Raw genomic sequence first — 19,502 nt, 5'->3', positions numbered from 1 at the left:
ACTTCACTAGCTGGTGTAGACTCTTTGTTTTTTTATATATATATATATATATGACTATCCAATATTAACTATTGATCATATCTATACATGAGCCATATTTACATAATTTCTCACTGATTTTACAGCAAACATATACATTCGACGATCACTAAGGCCAATGGGAGCTGCTGGATGCGGTGCGGGCCGAGGGACGTACTGGCCACCACTTCCAGAAGCTCCCATTGGCCTGGAGCAGCATACCACGGCCAGTGGGAGCCGCGATCGGCTGGACCTGCGGACGTAGCAGGTAAACAAACCAGCCTGGCCCGCCAGGGGTTTCCCTGCACAAGCGGTGGAACAAGTTTGGGAAACCGGTGCCACAGGACCCTCTGTTGCTTTTTACTGCTCCTGGCTGTGGCTTGCAAGCAGAGATAGGTGTCTGCCTGGCGTTAGGCACCTAAGTAGCTTAGCACACACTCTTCTTGTCAGCATCTCCTATCGGCTAACTTAGACAGTTCCTTACCTAGCTTGCTCACTTCTATGGATCCCATTCTTAGGCACTTATCTCTCCCCATGCATTGTATAGGGAGCCTGGGTGTCTAATTCAGGCTTTGTGGGTCTCAGCTGCAGTTCTGTACTGTAGCCGTAACCCTACAGCCTCTAAATTTCACCATATCACACATTCAATGACATTTATATTTTAGATTTCTTCTGTAATGTGTTTTTAGTATGTCACTTTAATTGTTTGGATTTCGTTAGTATCTTGTTTTCAACCTGTGATTTCGACTGGATTAAGTGGGTCTTGTCTAGTGGCTGAGTGGGAAGGATCTACGACTTAGAAATCATTCATTCTCATTTACTTAAAAAAGAAACAGTTTTCTTTTTGTCTATAGCCACAAATGCTGAATCATTTTGTAGTAGTTTTGTTTGTATGATGACAACGGGTCCTTTACAGCACTATAGAGTTTGATCAAATATATATCTGTTTCGACATACTTTACTTAGATGCAATACTCATTTGAAAGCTGTTTATAGCTGAATTTTGCCCCGTTCACACAGGCTGGACCAAATGTGTTATAACCCTATTGGGCCACAAGCTGGTTTTACAACCACAGCTGAACTCAATTGTTTTCTGTTTAGGTCAGGTCTAAAAATAGAACCATCATAAATACAGATCTCACTGCTTATCAGCTTGAGATCCAGATCTGCTTTGAAAGCTGTTTTTTTCAGTTGGTAGTGTGTCCATAAAGATATGCTGTGTATTATATTTGTTCAAATTGTCTGTCTCTTTTCATTACCATTACTGTTGAATTTGGTTTGCTTCACAGAGAACCACTGGGTTTTTAGGCTGGATGCTAACAAAATCAAAGAAATATTAATGTTTGGTGCTAACATCTTAATCCCCTTAACCTAAGTGATGCTAGAATCAGATGGAAATTTTGGGTTATATTATATTGTTTTTAGATAACTGTAAGCCTTGTTGCCTTTCTGGATGGTGTTTGTCACTTAATTGGATTTTGGGTCCAGACTGATTACATGTATGGACAAAATTATGTATTTTCTCCTTCTATTGGCAGTTCATGTTCTTTGATTTCACCTTCAGGTTCTTTACAACATCCCCTTGTGTCCTCATGTCATCCTATACACCCTGTCATTCCATATCCTTCCTTCTGAGTGCTCGCTTCAAAGCTCATCTGTAACTATCAAGGCTCTTCTCAACTCTGCTCACATTTCATCCTATACTCCCTCTGACCATATCTTCCCTTTTAAATGGTTGGGCTGAGTCCTCAGTTGTGCTGAGTTTTACAGCTGACACAACTAAGGAGAAGTGACACATGGTTCTAAACCACCTTTTCTGCTCCACCCATGCTGGGCTGCTGGAGTCCAAAACTGTCTTGCTGTATAACTTAGAGTAGGTGTCTTTGCCAGCTATACGCCACCTAAGGATTTTCCTCTGTCAAAGGGAGTTTGGTGTTGCCCCATTAGAATTCTTTGAGGAACTGCTGGATCAAGGGTTCGCCCCTCATTCTTAGTCTTTTTGCACATTTTTGCATATAATCCCTTATGCTTGTAACAGCCTCCCAGTGGTCTCCTTCCAATCTCTCCTTAAAACTCACTTCTGCTATGAAGCATTTCTAGGCCGATCTACACACAGTCATGGCATCCGTGCCTTGTTGACTTGTGGACCATATTAGTCTGACTCAGACTGCAAGCTCCTCAGGCCTGAAGCTGGTCTTCTGCAGTGTTTTGTAAAGTGCTGTGCTTATTCTGAGCACTGTACACAGAATAATAACCACCAGACTTTAAAGAGATTCAAACGCTAGATCTATTTTCTAACCTGCATTAAAAACAACAGTCATTTGATTGCCCATGATTTCTGCCACTTTGGCTCACGCAGACATAGGCCAGGCAGTCTAATGCTCCCACAGGTTGCCACCTGCAGATGTTTCTTTGTTGATATAGTTTTTGTTTTTTAATTGCCTTCCCGGTTCTTCAGGATACAGTGGGAACCATTTAAAGAGTGAATATTTTCCATGCTGCAGTAGCTCAGCACTATCTGTTATTCTAAGTATTATCTGGAAACTCTATGAAGTGCTGACAAACCAGACTACCTTTCTGCAAATGTCTAAAGACATTAGGACTTAATCATCATAATTAAAAAGCCAAACAAAAATCACTCTGATATTCAACCTCATGACCTCGTGTTGCTTCCCATTCCTCCTACAACTTGCTTTTGTAGATTATTAACTCCTTATACTAACTCCTGCCATTTGACTGGGATATAGAACTTTTTGTTACCCTGACCTATGTCAGGTGAATGGGGCCAGGAAATAGAGTCACTTACCAACTCTGCTGTGTGTCACTCCTTCAATATAGGGTCAGGGATTGTGCACATCTTCCTACTGGTCTGTAAAGCATGTAGCAGTCTGTTGGTGCGATAGAAATAGCAAAACAATAATAACATTTAAGCAGAGGCAGATATCTTTACTATACATAGCGTACTCAGGGTGGTAAATGTTGCGCTCTTAATGGAATCCTCTGTAAGTGTAACAGGAACATAGGTATTGCCATTCTGGATCAGACCAGCAGACTTCCTACTCCAGTATCCTAACCAAATCAATGGCTAAACCTAGATGCTTCAGAAGATGGTGTAAGAACCCTGCAGTAGGTAGCTGTGGAATAGTCTGCTCTTCACATTGGTCTCATCCTGATTTGTAACAATTAGCAATTGACATAAGCACAAGGTTTAATATCACTTCCAGAATGTTTATTGTCATTAGTTATGAAAAATCTGGATATTCTTGGTTATCCATGAAAATATCCGATCCTTTTTTTGTATCTTGTTAAGTGCTCGGCCTCAACAAGTTCCTGTGGCAATGAGTTCCACAGGTTTTTTATGTGTTCTGCAAAAAAGTATTTCTTTTTATTAGTTTTAAATTCCCTATTTTTAATTTAATTGAATGTCCCCTTGCTATTGTGTTATGAGATAGGGAGAACAGATCTACCTTCTCTAGACCATTCTTTGTTACATATTTCTATCATCTTATTTATCTCAATTCTATGGGCATTTCTACATAAACACTGTGCGTGCCACACTGGCGTGTAAATCTACTGTGTTCCAGTGTTCCTTGCACTAACTGTCCATGTGGATCCTGCTGCTGTGCACTAAAAGTTCCCTAATACACACTGCTGTACAGTGCTGTAGATTTACATCCAAGCCTTGCTGTGCAGTATGTATTAGTGTAGACATGTCCTCTAAGGTAAGAGCTCCAATCTTTTCAATCTCTCTTCATATGAGAGTTTTCCCATGCCTTTGATCTTTCTCCTTGCTGTTCTCTGAGCATGTTCCACTTCTGCAATATCCTGCACTCTTGGTGAGACCACACCACTGATTGATAAAAAGGCATTCTGATAGTTTTAGTGTTCTTCTCCATCCTACGCCTTTTGCATTCTAACATCTAACGCTCTACCCTCTTTGTACCACAGCTGTGCATTGAACAGAGGTTATAACTGAACTGCAGTGCTAGCCAAGCCAGGTAACTTTCTTGGGTTGATAGAACCCTACAGGTGTAAGAGTAGTTTAATTTTCCCCCTTTAAAGATCATTACTTTGCAACTTTTTCTTCTATGTGGATCTATTGGCGCTATCTCAGAACTGCAGTTTGCCCGTGGATTAATACTTTGCCTGCCTTTTCCCCAGTCACTGCTGTGACAGTTTGGATTTGGAATCATTTTACACCCACTTTGCACAGGTGTGAGCTGGACTACATAAGACGCAAGGCAAGGGGGTTCAATTTCCAGATTCTGAGCACCTGGCAGCCCCCAGTCACTTCAACAGGAGCTGCTGAGTACATAGCACCTCTGAGAACAGGGCTTCCATCTGACTATTTCTTATAGTAAGTTGTATGTGTTGTGCTCCTCATATTTCCTATTATTGTTACCATTAAATTGCCAAAGAAGATCATACTTTGAATAACTATTGTGTCTCTCCAGCTAGACGTAACAGGACCATTTTCTCTGAAATTACATTTTTCTCCCAGCACATAAATTGTGTCATAACATTGTGTTAAACAATTTTTTTGGTAAAATGTTGAAGTGTTTAACTTTGGTAGTTGGACATTAGATTGTAATGGACTAACACTAGACTGTAAGCTACCCATAAGACTCTTGTAAGCATTTTCAGACTTCCCCTGTTTTTCAGTGGTTTGCAAGTTGGCTGTAGAAATCTGCTCTGAGCTGAATATTTGGCATCTTGATCTTGCAAATACTTATGCCTGGACTTAACTTTGAGCATGTTGAACTCACGGGCACATGTGTATGTCTTTGCAGGATTGGCTTAGCAACAGGAACAAAAAGGCTTGTCTATAAAGGACAAACTACAAATTTGATATTTTAGATGCTTTTTTGTGCTCTAATAGCTTTGAAGTGATTTGGATTTTTAAACAAAGTCTAAGGAGGAACTTGTCCTGATACTTAAAATAAAAAGATTATGCGCACAAACAGAATAGCCATTATTCGGATCTAAGGCAAAACTGTAAAGTTAACTATATAATGTTACTTTGGTATTGGCTGTATTCCTTATGCTTATTATAGAAACTGAGTAATGCTGCAGAGGCTCAGATGATGCTTTGTAGGTGGCAAAGGCAATTGACCAAGGCTAGGAATTTGAATAGTCTAAAGGAGTTAGGTGCCTTACTGCCATTGAAAGTCAAGGCGGTTGGGCAGGCAGCTCCCATTAGGAAGCATTAAAACTTCACCCAAGATTATAAGTGCAGGCACTTCATGTGTGTATACATAATCACCTCTCTGATTCCTGGAGGTTGTCCTAATTAAATCTGATTTTTCTGAGATTGGGTCTAGCTACGGTGTTTCACTGTGATGTAGTGAGAGGTTCTGGATGCCAAATTGGACCCTTAGTAACAAGTGCACAAAGTAAGCCTCCCATGACCCCTAGGTCACTCTGTTGCCTTCAGGGAGATTGCACAGGGGTAACTTTTTGGTAATTAATTAACAATGCAGCAACAATGAAAGAATAGGGTGCAGCTTGTTCCCTTTTATGTTAGTGCTGCAATACATAAGACAGAACTTGCTTTTGTCACTCAATATAACTCTGCATATACAGTGGGAACAGATCTGCTGACTGAGGTGCTCAAGGTCATATGGAAGGTCAGTGGCAGAACCAGTAATAGAACTCAAGTCTTCTGACTCACTGTTCTGTTCATCAGATTTGTTAAGGTAGAATCATACTTAATGTGTTCTTCATTGTCCACCATTGGTGGAGGATGGTGAAACAGTCCCCTTATGTTGCTAGTCTTTCCCAGTTATCAGACCTCTCAGCCTTCATGATTTGGGGCTATCTTATGATCTAGAGGTCTGTCTGCCTTCATTTTTGTGCATTGGACTGCCAGTGTTTAGGTGTTTAATACTCTCTGGCTCTGGAAAAGAGAACTTCCACTGTGCCCTCTTTCCCCTCTCCCCACCTCCTCCCTGAAATTAAACAAGCTAATTTCAGAGCACCAGCAATTTTCTAGCCTCTTTGAGACATATTCTCTAAGTTGGAGGAAAAGATTGAAGAGGGGACTGGACAAATAGTAGGGCAAAATTAAATGTGTGATGGGAACCTTTGTGGGGAGTGGAGGTGAGTGGGGGAAGGAAAGCAGAGTTCCTCCAGGCAGAAGGAGAGTTTGGGATTGAGAAGGGAGGTTTGGTGGAAGGTGAGAGTGGCAGGCAAAGTGGGGGAGAGTTGTTTCCTTGGGGATTTGAGGGAGAAGAGAGAGAATGACAAAGGAACAGAGAGTGCAGAGAAGGTAAGTAGGAGGGGAAGGAAATGCAAAGTAACACTTTATATTGTAAACAGTTTCAATTACCTTTAACAGAAACACAGAAATCAATTTAAAATTTTGATAATAAAAGAAGCTGCCAGGGAAAAAAAGGAAAAATAAAATAAGCAACTAAACAGAAAATGTAGAAAATCTCACGAGAGAAAGTAACAGACAAGAGATGAAAGGCTGGAGTCAGGTAAAATTAAACAGCATGCTGAAGCATGGCTTTGAGAGACATGATTAAGAAAAATACAGACACACAGAGGGAAACGTAGGAAAAAAGGAGACATGGTAACATTGTTTCAATTATTGATCATAATTGCCATTGATCTACCTCGTGAAACAAGGTGCCCATTTTTCATGGAAAAAAGAATTGTCTTGTATTATGGGAGTTTGTGAGTGGTGTGCACCACTTGTGACCAGGCTGTTTCTCCATGTTTCATCATGCATTTTCTGGCTGTGACACTGGGGTGGGGGTTACACCAGTTGTGGCTAGGTCTACACTATCCGCCTGAATTGGCGGGTAGAAATTGATCTCTTGGGGATCGAATTATCGTGTCTCGTCGGGACGCGACAATCGATTCCCGAATCGACGCGCTTACTCCACCAGTGGAGGTAGGAGTAAGCGCCGTTGATGGGGGAGCTGCGGAGGTCAATTTTGCCGCCATCCTCACAGCGGGGTAAGTCGGCTCTGATACGTCGAATTCAACTACGCTATTTGCGTATCTTAAATCGACACCCCCCCTGTAGTGAAGACCTGCCCTGAGTCTCTGTTGATGAGGACACAGCTAAAACAATTACATTCCTCAAACCAGAGTAGTTTGATGATTCTGCCTGCATTTCTGGACCAGCTTTTTCATTCTCAAGATATTACACCTGTTACAATGATTGCCAGAGAATTTTTTGTACAAAACGAGTACTTCAGAAAGTACAGTAACAGTCTGTGAAAATTGAATATATTGTACCCTATAGCAAAACTAAATATACAAAACAGATGTCAGTTCTTGGTCATTTTGATCACAGAAGCCTCATGATGATTATTCCAATGTATGCTTTATCAGAGCTGGTTTTGGACCTGCCTAAATTCCATTATATAGATAACATTATTTGATCATATTCTGATATTTATATATGTTCAGTAACAATTGGTTTTTTCCTCTTTCCTAGCAATAAAGATCAAGTTTACATAAGTAGTTTGGCAAAAGCAAGATGGACCAGAGCCATTCAGAAGGTAGGCACTTCTTATCATTACTAGCTATATCATGTGCTGCTGTAACTTTGTTTTCTTATGTAGGAAAATCTGAGCTTCAGATCCGCAGCTGTTGTAACTGAATGCAGCTCCATTACACTAGCTGAAGATCTGGCTCTGGAGAAGTTTTGTTCAGATATCTTTGATTCACGGGAACACATCTCACTGTCTTTTGAAAAGCTAGATAATCTAATGACTTATTTTGTTGGATAATTTTTTTTAGGATTCTGAAGGTTATCTTTTACCATAATGTCAATTGTAGCTAGAGCATTTTAGCTGCAATTCAACTTGAGTCAGAAACATAAACTCTCTACCGAAAGCGGTAGCAGAACAAATAAAGAGATTGCAAACAATATGATGTATTTCATTTTAATGTTTAAAATAAATTGTTGCAAGAGATGTTCTATCCAGCAAATATTTAATAAAGCTGTATTGAAAATGTCATCAATTGAAAATGCATTTTGCTGCTGGTTATAGCAATTAGAATTTGCACAGACAATATCATTTATTAACAGAGTTCAATTGCTTTAAGTGCTTTCTCATTGCCCATTTCTAAGTTGCGTTCTCAGTAATGTAACTTGGTTGCCTCAGATGATTGGGCCCCGGGACACAAAGCTTGTCATTTCTGGGTCAGCAGTTCATATCTTCCACAAGTTACTCAGTAGTACTCTCTGATGTTGTTATCTAATGGTTGAAAAGGGTGGTCCAGCTGGAGAAAGGTGATGGTATTAATTCAGTTCCTAGAGCATGGTGGTCCACATCAGGTTCTTCACCTATCACCATTAGCATCTCGTGGTACACTCAGCAGTGCTGAAAGATAACTACCTGCTCATCTGTAGAGATGTTTCCTTCAGGAAAGCACTGAGTTACAGTTTTGCTAAAAATCATGAGTCAGGCCTCAAATTATGAGACTGATTTTAAAATCATAAGACTCTTTAAAAAAGAATAATAGAGTGTGGGGCGGTGTTGGCTGTTGAGTCTTTACAGTAGACTCAGGTGGTGATGTAGTGTGGAGAAATGCTCAATCATGAGGGCTAGAAACATACTCCTTTTTTTCCTTCTTGAAAGCTGAGATTCTCATGTAATCACTTGACTCCAGGAGTCAGCAGCCCTTGTTGTATCCTAGATGGCCATAGCTGGTTGAAACTTTGAGCTTCTCATGCCTAAATGAGAGATTATGTTTAGCATATGATGTGTTTTTTCACTGCTTTCATTGGCAACACAACCACCATTGATCTCTATTCTCCAAGAATGGATTTGAGTTGAGCTGTGTTGCTCCAAACAACCATTTAGCCAGTTTTAGGTGGCAATCTGCTGAGCTCATGTTTGAGTGTCAGAATGTGCGTCTGCCGCTCCTTACTCCACAAGCGGCCTTGCTGATGTCAATGGGACTGCCAAAGTGAGTAAGGTTATCATGGTCTGGCCCTCATTACATATTTTACCATGTTTGGAGAGTTTGCTTAAAGGATAAATTCAGTTGCTAGGGCCTAGCTCAATTATCTTGTCTCGGGGTGAGACACTGCCTGACGGGAATCTGCCCTTGTGGCCAAGGAAGAGTAGTGGAGCTGTGGGAGTAGCATCTGTATGCCTACCATCTTTGGGACGATGGTATGGATAGCCCCTGTGGAACGAGGCTTTATAGCATTCAAGGTTTGTCTGCTTTCCTTTATCTTGTCTTCCATTCCGCCCCCAACCTTTATGCAATGGGAGCACACCAATGCCAGTTGTACAACCACAAAGATAGGGGCAGGATCTGCTGCTACATACCTTCCACAGTCTGATCACTTATACAATGTTCAGCAACCAAGAAATAGCCTCAGCCTGCACATAAAGCCAGGCATCTGTTGGATTCATTGCTTACTGTGAAAGAAGAGGCAGCAGACAATCAGCATCTATTGATTATCTAGTGATGATCCCAGGTCCTGTTGCTACTCTGAAAAAGAAATTCTCTGCTGTTGGTGCTACCTCACAAACAGTAAGTAAGAGCAGACTTTGTCCCACAGCACTGTAGGAAGCAATGAGCTATATTTATAAGAGAAGGAAGAAACTTTGTAATTTGTCATTTTTAACTGCTGGTTTGCCTTCTTCTAAATTAAAAAGCTTCATGAATAGTCCAAACTGTACATACAAAAATGATGGGGTCTAAATTAGCTGGTACCACTCAAGAAAGAGATCTTGGAGTCCCTGTGGGTAATTCTCTGAAAATATGGACTCAATATGCAGCAGCAGTCAAAAAAAAAATGAACTGAATGTTAGGAACCATTAGGAAAGGGATTACCTCTATATAAATCCATGATACACCCTCACCTTGAATACTGCATGCAGTTCTGGTCACCCCATCTCAAAAAAGATATATTTGAATTGGAAAAAATACATAGAAGGGCAGCAAAATGATTAGGGGTATAGAACAGCTTCCATAGGAAGAGAGATTAAAAAGACTGTAACTGTTCATTTTGGAAAAGAGACAACTAAGGAGGGAAATAGGATAGAGGTCTATAAAATCATGAATGGTGTGGAGAAGTTATTTACCCCTTCACATAACACAAGAAACAGGGGTTACCCAATGGAATTAATAGACAGCAGGTTTAAAACAAGCATAAGACTTGTTCTTCACACAACACATAGTAAACCAGTAGAACTTGATGCCGGGGGTGTTGTGAAGGCCAAAAGTATAACTGGGTTCAAACAAGAATTAGATAATTTCATAGAGGATAGGTCCATCAATAGCTATTAGCCAAGATAGTCAAAGACACAGCCGCATGCTCTGGGTGCTCATAAACTTCTGATTGCCAGTGCCTGGGGCTGGATGACAGGATGGCTCACTTGATAAATTGCCCTGTTCTGTTCGCTCGCTTTTAAGCATCTGGCACCAGTCACTGTCAGAAGACCAGATACTGGGCTGGATAGACCATTGGTCTGACCCGGTATGGCTGTTTTTATGGTCTTATAAGCCAATTGGGTTCTAAAAAAATGAGCTCATTACAGTGTTGGCTGCCAGATATACGATCAGCATCCTTCTCAAGAGAGGTAGGGAAGATGCTTGGCAGGCTGATGAAGCCAGATCCTCAGCTTTCTGCCGTGTCGAAGACTGTTTAATTTCTGCCATTAAAGATCACTGATTCATGATACTTGACAGTTAATCTATGGGTGTAAATCACTTTTGGGGCCTATTACTGCTTAATTGTGTGTAGACATTTGAGAGCAAGCTCTGGTAAAATCTCATCCAGAATCCTTATTTATGTTATTGATTTTTTTTTCTGAGTGCTCTTAGCCCAGAAGAAGAGAACAAAATGTCACTTGTATCATGGTGTCGCTTCAGAATAGGGAAACAAGTGTGTGAATAGCAGATACTTGTGCCTTTTGCACGTCTGTTTTATACAACACTGTGTGATTTTTTTGTAAGATTATATTTGCTTGAAAAGGTATTTCTAAGCCATTGCAGAATCCAGAGCCGTGTTTTGACAAAATTGTCAGTGTTGAAATCAGCTTTATAATTAAGACTGTTGTTAGAATTCTAATACGTTCTGCTTTGCATTCTTATGGGTCACATTCCTGTGACACAATTTGTGTAGTTAACTTCAAAATTCATTTCTTTGTGACTTGCAAAGAGGATTTTCTGCATTTCTCTTAATCGTGTTAAACTCCCTAAAAAATGTTAACAAACAATGGAAAAAAATACAGACACTTTAAAAAGTTTGTTGGGATAGACATTGATTTTTTTTAAACTGTTTTGTGTCATCTTTTAATATTCTGTTTTTTCCCTGTTAGGCACTTTCTTCATTTCATATTCAGGACAGCTTTTAATTATCTCAGGAATGTGTTTAAGGAAAGATAGAGAAAATATAAAACTTAGAGATGCATTAGATATTTAGGAGAGAGAATCTCCTGTAGAATTTACTATAAAACAAAACTGAAAACCTTTCTCTTTTTGTAATGTTCAACTGTGGAACTTTAGTCCATTGCAAACTGTGGCTGGGGAGTGTGTCCATTTATATCTTCTTCTGATCATTTTTTTGACAGGCAGTCTTGAAGGTGCCAGCATGCTAAGTGTTAACATTATGAAATCTTCTTCACGGTATAACTGAGTTTATATTTACAGTAAGAAAGTTACTAATCCTTCAACATGCAGCAAAAATGCAGTTTCAGACAATCATTAGTCATATTGTAGTCTACTGGCTGGTTTCTCCTCAAAGTAACAAGTAACTGCTTCATGCAATTCTGGGTGGTTGTGTAAACCTGTGATTAGGAAGTTTTCTATTGAAGAAATGTGGACTCAGTTAAATACTATGTCATAAACTCACTTGTAATATTTAGCACAAAACTAATGTATTGAAGTGGGAAAGTATGTTCTCTGAGTGGAAAGTTTTTGACTGTTTGGAGCTAGGGAAGAATAATTAAATGGCTGCTGCATCCATCAAGAAATTCAAAGGCCAGTCCAGGAACTTCTTCCACTGACTTCAGTGTAGCTATCCTGGATTTACTCTGGTGCCCATGAGACCAGAGTCTGGTCCCAGATTTACATGGTTCTGTACTGAAATAAATTTCAAACTCTATAAACTAGCCATAGTGTAAGTGTAACACTTATGTCGTCTTTTGTGACACCCCAATTCTGAGTTAGCCAAAGGCTGTTCCATCAAACAGCCATAGCCAGAGCTCAGAGGTATCTGATACTGTGCCTTTTCCCCCAGACACACCACACCATCCAGGATTGCAAAGTGTAGAGGGGGTAAAGCTGCTACATCAGCTCTGTGCCACCAAGGGAATTTCTGAGTAGCTGGTGATTCTGATAGGGTGCCAAAAGGCCATATCATAACTGGATATCAGTCCCAAAGAGCTCTCTGCTCTTTAGCTCACTGGGGATAATGCATTTTCCCCACACTTACGCCATTCAGCTGTGCTTTCAGCTACAAGAAACAGACAAAGCATTTTCAATCTGATCATGTATTTATGAAGAAATAGAGCCTGTAAAAGTACATCTCTAGTTTGGCTACTACATGGCAGTGTTTGTGTGCATCTTTTAAGCATTAATATCACACTCGTTGCTGGGACAGCTGAACATCTTCCACAAATCATGACGTCCCCATGTCCGCAAAGTACTCAACTTTAAATATATTAGTCTTATTGATTTTAATGGGACAGATCATGTGCTTAAGGTCATAAATGAGTAGTCTGTGTAGACTTTCTAAAATTGTCCTCTTGGCCATTTTCTCTTTTTCTAGGCACACGTAGACAGGGTTTCTTATTATTATTATTATTATTATTTATTGGAATTCTAATGCAAAGAAGTGAGTCTTGTTGTTTGTTCTGAAGATAGGTTTCATGGTTATTCTGTCTTTTGGCATGGAGCTACCACAGCAGAGAGTGAACTGCTGAGAAAACGGGCCTTTTCTCTGGCAAGTCTTAACCTGACTTGAGCCCAGACTAGAACCTACCAGAATACCATTGGTACTGATGTGTAGCTGGTGCTAAAAAAATCTTACCTTCTCTAAAAATGGAAGGAGAGAAATGAGTGGGTGACTGGAAAGCTCAAGAGCCTCAGGGAATGTTTTGAGGAGGAGAGGCAGAGGTCCACCTCCCTCCTCAATCCAAGAACTTGGAAATGCATATTGATAACAGTGCCACAGGTTATGTCTACATTGCAATTAAAAACCTGCAACTGACCCAGGCTCACAGGGCTCGAGCTAACAGGCTGTTTAATTGTGGTGTAGATATTTGGGCACAGGCCGGAGCTTGGGCTCAGGGACTCTCCTCCTTCATGGTGGACTCCTCCGAGAGCTAGGAGGTTTCTGCAGTAAGGGGTCCTCCTGCCATTCCAGGGCCTATTCTACTTGCTCCCTTCTCAGGGCTTCCCCCTTATGTAATGCAGTTTCCTCCTTTTAAAGCCCAGTTCCCTACCATGCATGATTGATAGTGCTGGAGGGGTAGGGCTACTTCAGTGCACACAAACTCTCCCAAGCCCCTTCTCTGTCCGTGTGGGGTTAACATCCACCACAGGAGTCTGCACTAATGAGATTTAGGGCTTTTAGACCCACTTTCCACTGTTCCAGCCTTTTATCCAGCATACAGGGGATAAGATTATTACTCCAAGCGTCAACCCCGTTATCTATATTTATGATATTTTAACCACTATTCCCCTCTCCATCTCACCCCAAGAAAAGCTGAATGAGACAGAAGACAAAGAAAACCCTTTAAACTTAGGATGAGACATCCACAAATCATTTTACAATGGTTAATGCAACTGGTGTTCTGTGATCTCCGCATATACTCTGGCTCTTGGAGGAATCCAGCAAATCCCAGGGGCAAGCCTGGTAGGGAGGGGCTAATGTGGCTACCCAGCCATAGGGACTCCAATAAAGCTGCTCTCCAGGCATCCCTGAAGTAAGGCGGTGCCTCAGATTTTTTTTTTTTGCCTTGTTGTTGACCTCAGGAGGGACTTGTTTTCTGTTGGCCTGAACTTTTGCTTTTCCCCCACCCAGAAGTAAAGTTAGGCAGGCGCGCACAAGGGTGAGGTTGCTACCAAGACTAAGATGCTGTGGCCTGTACTAGGCCAACCCCATGGTGGAAACTGGGCGTGGTGAGGGGGTCCCAGCCCAGCTAGGGAGACTTTTTATACTTCCCTTGGCACAAGGCACCCTGGTTCTTTGCAAGCCCTTGAGTAGAGAGTACAGTGTGAGAAAGTACAGTTTTATTTTTTATCTCCTTAATTGAAGTCTATCAAACTTCCTTTAGTACCTGCAGAAAATTGCGGCTGCTTTTTCCACATTTATTACATTAGGCAAATTTACACACAACATTGTAGTAATTTTTCTGTAATATTCCTATTATTACACATCCTACTTTGAGACAGAATCTGTGTTGTGCAGTTAATCCCCTGTCACTTTTAATTTAATTGTACAGCAAAATGGCTGCTGAAATTGCCTATGATTCATTTCTTTACAAGACTGCAGGTTTTGTAAAGGATTTCTGTATAAAAATTACCTAAGTAATGGATATATTACATCTTTGTTTTGTGGCTCTTCCATTATCATTCATTTAATGATTACACAAATGGTTCCTTGATTCACATTACTGCATTTATTTTACAGTAGTGTGTATGTATGTATGTGTGTGTGTGTGTATGTGTGTGTGTGTATATATATATAGAGAGAGAGAGGGAGAGAGAGAGATGTGTAAATCATCTTGTTACAAATTCCACAGGAAATACAGTTGTTGGAGCCTGACCTTAACTTCTCCCAACTTCTGGAATGAGTATTTCATAGGTAGGCCATGTGCACTTGGAGCTGTGTTTGGACATCCCAGCTCTGGATCTGGAAATGCACGACCAGCCTTATATCTGCAATGTTGTTGCAGATCTGAAGTAGAGGTAAGCTTGTGTAAGCTTGAAAGCTTGTCTTTCTCACCAGCAGAAGTTAGGTAAGATAGTCCAATAAAATATACTATCTTGTCAGTCTTTTATATATGGTATGCCCATTCCTCACCATTCTTGCCTAAAATCATTACTAACTAGGGAAAGTAAGCTTCTGTCTTTGCAATCCAAATAAATGGCGTAAACTACCTGTTTTTTAAATAGGAACCAACATTTCATAAACTTTTGTTGTCTTATCTTAAGTCTTGGCATTGTAAATTGAACTGCAATTGAAAGTTCTCAGTGTTGTTTACTATTTTAGAATGAAGGTCTGACCATCTGAAGAAGTGAGGTTTTTACCCACGAAAGCTTATGCCCAAATAAATCTGTTAGTCTTTAAGGTGCCACCAGACTCCTTGCTGTTCTGACCATAAGTCTTACTTCTGCAGTGGGACTGTACTAGAAGATCCTGGTGCAGAACTGGGGCATCCCATTGTTTGCGTCATACTGAAGTCTGCTATTGTAAGATTGTATGACAGCTGTTCCTACAGGAGAATACACCTGTGAAGAAACATTTTTAATAAAATCACAAGTGGGAGAGCGGGGAGAGGCAGTATTGAGACTGGGCAAAAGAAAAGCTTTAGGAAAGTTTATAAAACAGCGAATATCACTATCGCTTTAGGGGTGAACTTCACCTGTGATCTCTCCCATGGACCCTCTTTCAAGTGACAGGCCACTACCTGCACTCTTCAGTTCACCCCACTTTAGAGTGGATCCCCTAGTCCTACCATCCAGCCATGGTTACAAGGTGAATGGTGCCTTGTATGCCCTGACAGCCCCTCAGAAATGTACCCACCCTTAGGGTGGATCCCAAGGTGGCCACCTGTTTCCAGCAACATTAACACGACAGGCCCAGCTGTATTTGGCACCTGCAAGACACTCCTCTCTAGATGCCTGTGACCAGCAGCTGACTAAAGAGGCTCACAACAGCTCCTTCCAAACGGATGCACTATCTGTTCACTCAAAGGTACATAGCAAGCAGAGGAAAGGGTTAAGACCACCTAAGGGTCTTGCCTACAGCTCTTCATCTCCCTCAAAGCTTAAGTGAGAGCAGCTGCCTCAGACACATCCTGCAGGTCTCCTGCCTTAATTTTACAGCCCTGCTGCATGATTTGCTTATATCTGGGCAGGGAGATATTCAGCCCTCCTGTAGTTTCTCTCTCTGTTCCCACAGCAGGTCTCCCTGAGCAGCTGCTGCCCACTCACCTTTTCTTTGTAAATAAAAAGTGGGAAGGAAAAAAGGGAGGAGTGGGGGGAGGGAGAGTCAGAAGACTTAAAATACAGTAAACTACTGCCCTGAATAATACTACATGAGTGAAAATGATATTCACTGAATTTCATTTTCTTCTTCTTCCTTTAATCTTCATCACACAACTTCTGTATTAAAAGACTGATGCCTAGAATTTTGTTCCTCTTTAGCATCTTGTTAAAAAAATAGTTCTATTTATCCCTTGGCATTGGCTGAATGAGTCCCCATTAAGCTGGATTTATGTTCATACTGTCCTGATTAAGTTACGGTCATCACCTTTCACTACTTCACCATCTACAGATTAATCAGTTCCCTGGGAGATGTCCCAATAAAGCATCTGACCTGACTATGTTTACTTTTAAGTGGAGCATATTTTCTAGAAATTCCTTTAGGCTGGCATTTTCAAAGATGCCTAAGGCAATTAGGTGCCCAAATCACACTGACATTCGATGAGAGCTTTGAACATAACTCCCTTAGATTTCTTTATAAATCTTCCCCTGAGTGTTTCTTAAACTGCTACTGTACACTGTCCACATACTGTGAATAACATACTAGAGAAAACTAGATGAGGGAATGGAATTTTGCCTGGCGTTAGAACACAGATTGTATACGTACACAGTGAAGAATGGCATATGCAGGCTTCCTACCCGTGGCTGGCTTGTACAAGGGCTTCATAAATTTTCACCCTCTGCATTCTGAAGAGTGCAGGGACTGCTCCCTTTAGGGTGCACTTTGACCCAGAGAGGAAAGGGAATGGTAGGCAGAGCCATGGAGCCAACCTCTGACTCCACCTGTAGGCATGTACGAGTAAGCTGCACCTCACAAAAGTCTTCTCAGTGACTGCGCGTGTGGAATCTCCCTCCATGGGAATTGTGCAGCTGCCTACTATCCCCACTGCGGGGCTTTGTCCAAATGGCACGATATAGAACATACTAGCTTGGGACTATATTGCACTGAATTACACTGAAATTTGTGTGTTGTGTGAGATGAGCAATTCTTCTGCAGAATCATAGAATCATAGAATCATAGAATATCAGAGTTGGAAGGGACCTCAAGAGGTCATCTAGTCCAACCCCCTGCTCAAAGCAGGACCAATTCCCAGCTAGATCATCCCAGCCAGGGCTTTGTCAAGCCGGGCCTTAAAAACCTCCAAGGAAGGAGACTCCACCACCTCTCTAGGTAACGCATTCCAGTGTTTCACCACCCTCCTAGTGAAATAATTTTTCCTGATATCCAACCTGGACCTCCCCCACTGCAACTTGAGACCATTGCTCCTTGTTCTGTCATCTGCCACCACTGAGAACAGCCGAGCTCCATCCTCTTTGGAACCCCCCTTCAGGTAGTTGAAGGCTGCTATCAAATCCCCCCTCATTCTTCTCTTCTGGAGACTAAACAATCCCAAAGCCATACAACGTGTAAATAAACAGAAAGGTTGAATGGCAACAGATCACCTTTATAGATGCTTCCATTTCATGGTTTATGTAAGAGAATGAGTCACTTCACCTGGGCTCTGTGGTGGAGAATTTGACTCCTGGTGTCAATAATTTAATATGTATCTGCAGAAATATTAGATGTAAGTAGATGTTCACCTCTTGGCTCCTTACCACAGTAAACACTGTGTAATGTACTATGTGTAGGGATGGTTAAAGGCTTTCTATTCTGATAAAGGGACTGTGGGGCAATCACATAAGATACTTTAAAACCATTAACACAATAAAGTGCAATCTGTTGTAAATATTGTGTTCTTCATACCCCTTACACTAGAGCACCATACCTACAAGGGAGATAAGTATCTTTATTCTTGGAATATCAAGGGAATAGCATACAGAGGAAAATGCAGCCAGTAGTGTCCATGCAAAAACGTAATTATTTGACTGGCATTTCAAAAAATCCAAAAGTCTCGCTTGAAAAGTAAAAATAATGCTAGTAGAAAAATGCCATTCGATTCCATTTAATAAATTCTCCTTCGATTAATGACAGGGTAAATGTTAAGGTGCTCCCTTTTAGAAAAGTAAACATAAAAATGAACTTTTGTCCATCATAATCATTGCTCCCACCAGATTTCCATAGTTCCTTAGCACACAAGTCAAAACAAGATTTGTCTAGCTACTAACGTACGGGGCTCAGTCTGATATCTGAAAATCAAGCTGTGTTGTTTCTACTGTGAATGTTATAACCCCACTTACACCAATGATAGAGATTCTGGAATCAGAATTTAGCTGGCAATTAATCTGATCCATAAATCAGATTTATAACATATGTATTTATATAATCTCAGCATTTATAACAAATGCAGAGATTCATCAGCATGTTCAACAACCCTATCTCCAAAATTCCCCAGTAAAGAAGATAGAAACATTTGAGACATGTTAGGAATGAAGCCAGAACATCTGCCGTGAAGGCATGCCAATGGGCAGCTGGAGGTATGCTTGCATGGGGCCAGCTGAAAGAATTTCTCCATCAAACAGTACTTAGAGACAGATAATATGTTAGAGTTAACATAGCGGACATACAAAAAGCTGCCCAGGGTAGGCAGAGCCTTGTTTGTGCCCTAAGCAATGTTTGACAGCACAGAAATGACTGATAAATCAGAATATAATATAGTTTGCTCTTCCACTGCTATACTAGACCTTTGTGAAATACGTAAACTCCTATTGGGCCCTGTCCCCTCCTATGAACAGGTTTCACCCTGTCTCTCATGCTAACACCCACCTTGTCTCCTTCCTTCCTTTGACCTGCTCAGGCTAGGAGTGAAATCCTTGTACCTGTTTTCAGGTCTTGGTGCCCTTGATGACATCTCTCCCTAGACTGGGAATACAGGAGATGGTGTTGCAAGCAGGAAATGAAGGAGCACAGCAAGGGAGTTCAATATGGACTGGGGCTAGAATCAAACAGAACTTGGGAGGGTGCTCTGACTGGCAAGGGGGCAGAGTGAGGCCTTCTCCATGTCTACACCTAAATCCACCACTAACTGTGGTAACTTGGTAATAAGCAGGTATGACTGAGAAGATGCAAGATGCATCTGGCCAAAACTTCATCCCATTGACATCAAAGGAAAAATTCCCATAGACATCAATGGGACCAGCTTTGGCCCATAAGTAGAAAATACAACAACAACTGCAAGGTGCCATTTTGCAATCATTATAACACTTCAGTTCTTATCTCAAGCAAAATGTTTATCCCTTTTCACTAGTCTTCACTTGATGAGTCAGTGATACTCACTTCAGTTATGTGCATCATTAAACAGTATTCTTTTCACTTAGATGAGATACTACATAAAAACTGCTCTAATTCCTGC

General features: G+C 41.0%; 1 protein-coding gene across 1 annotated transcript in view; it reads left to right on the top strand.

Moving 5' to 3' along the window:
• The window catches only part of LOC117883647 (protein unc-13 homolog A-like), a 77,894-nt gene extending 70,062 nt beyond the window's left edge, over window positions 1-7,832 (top strand). The window contains exons 7-8 of the mRNA XM_034783192.1: window positions 7,469-7,532; window positions 7,596-7,832. Coding sequence (XP_034639083.1) covers window positions 7,469-7,532; window positions 7,596-7,763 — 232 coding nt within the window. The 3' untranslated portion in view covers window positions 7,764-7,832. The remainder of the gene's footprint in view (window positions 1-7,468; window positions 7,533-7,595) is intronic.
• Window positions 7,833-19,502: the final 11,670 nt, after the last annotated feature.

The sequence above is a fragment of the Trachemys scripta genome, chromosome 10, assembly GCF_013100865.1.
Source record: "Trachemys scripta elegans isolate TJP31775 chromosome 10, CAS_Tse_1.0, whole genome shotgun sequence".
NCBI classification, from domain to species: domain Eukaryota; kingdom Metazoa; phylum Chordata; order Testudines; family Emydidae; genus Trachemys; species Trachemys scripta.
Note: the sequence above shows the minus strand (reverse complement) of the source record. Positions and strands in the feature narration are given on the sequence as shown.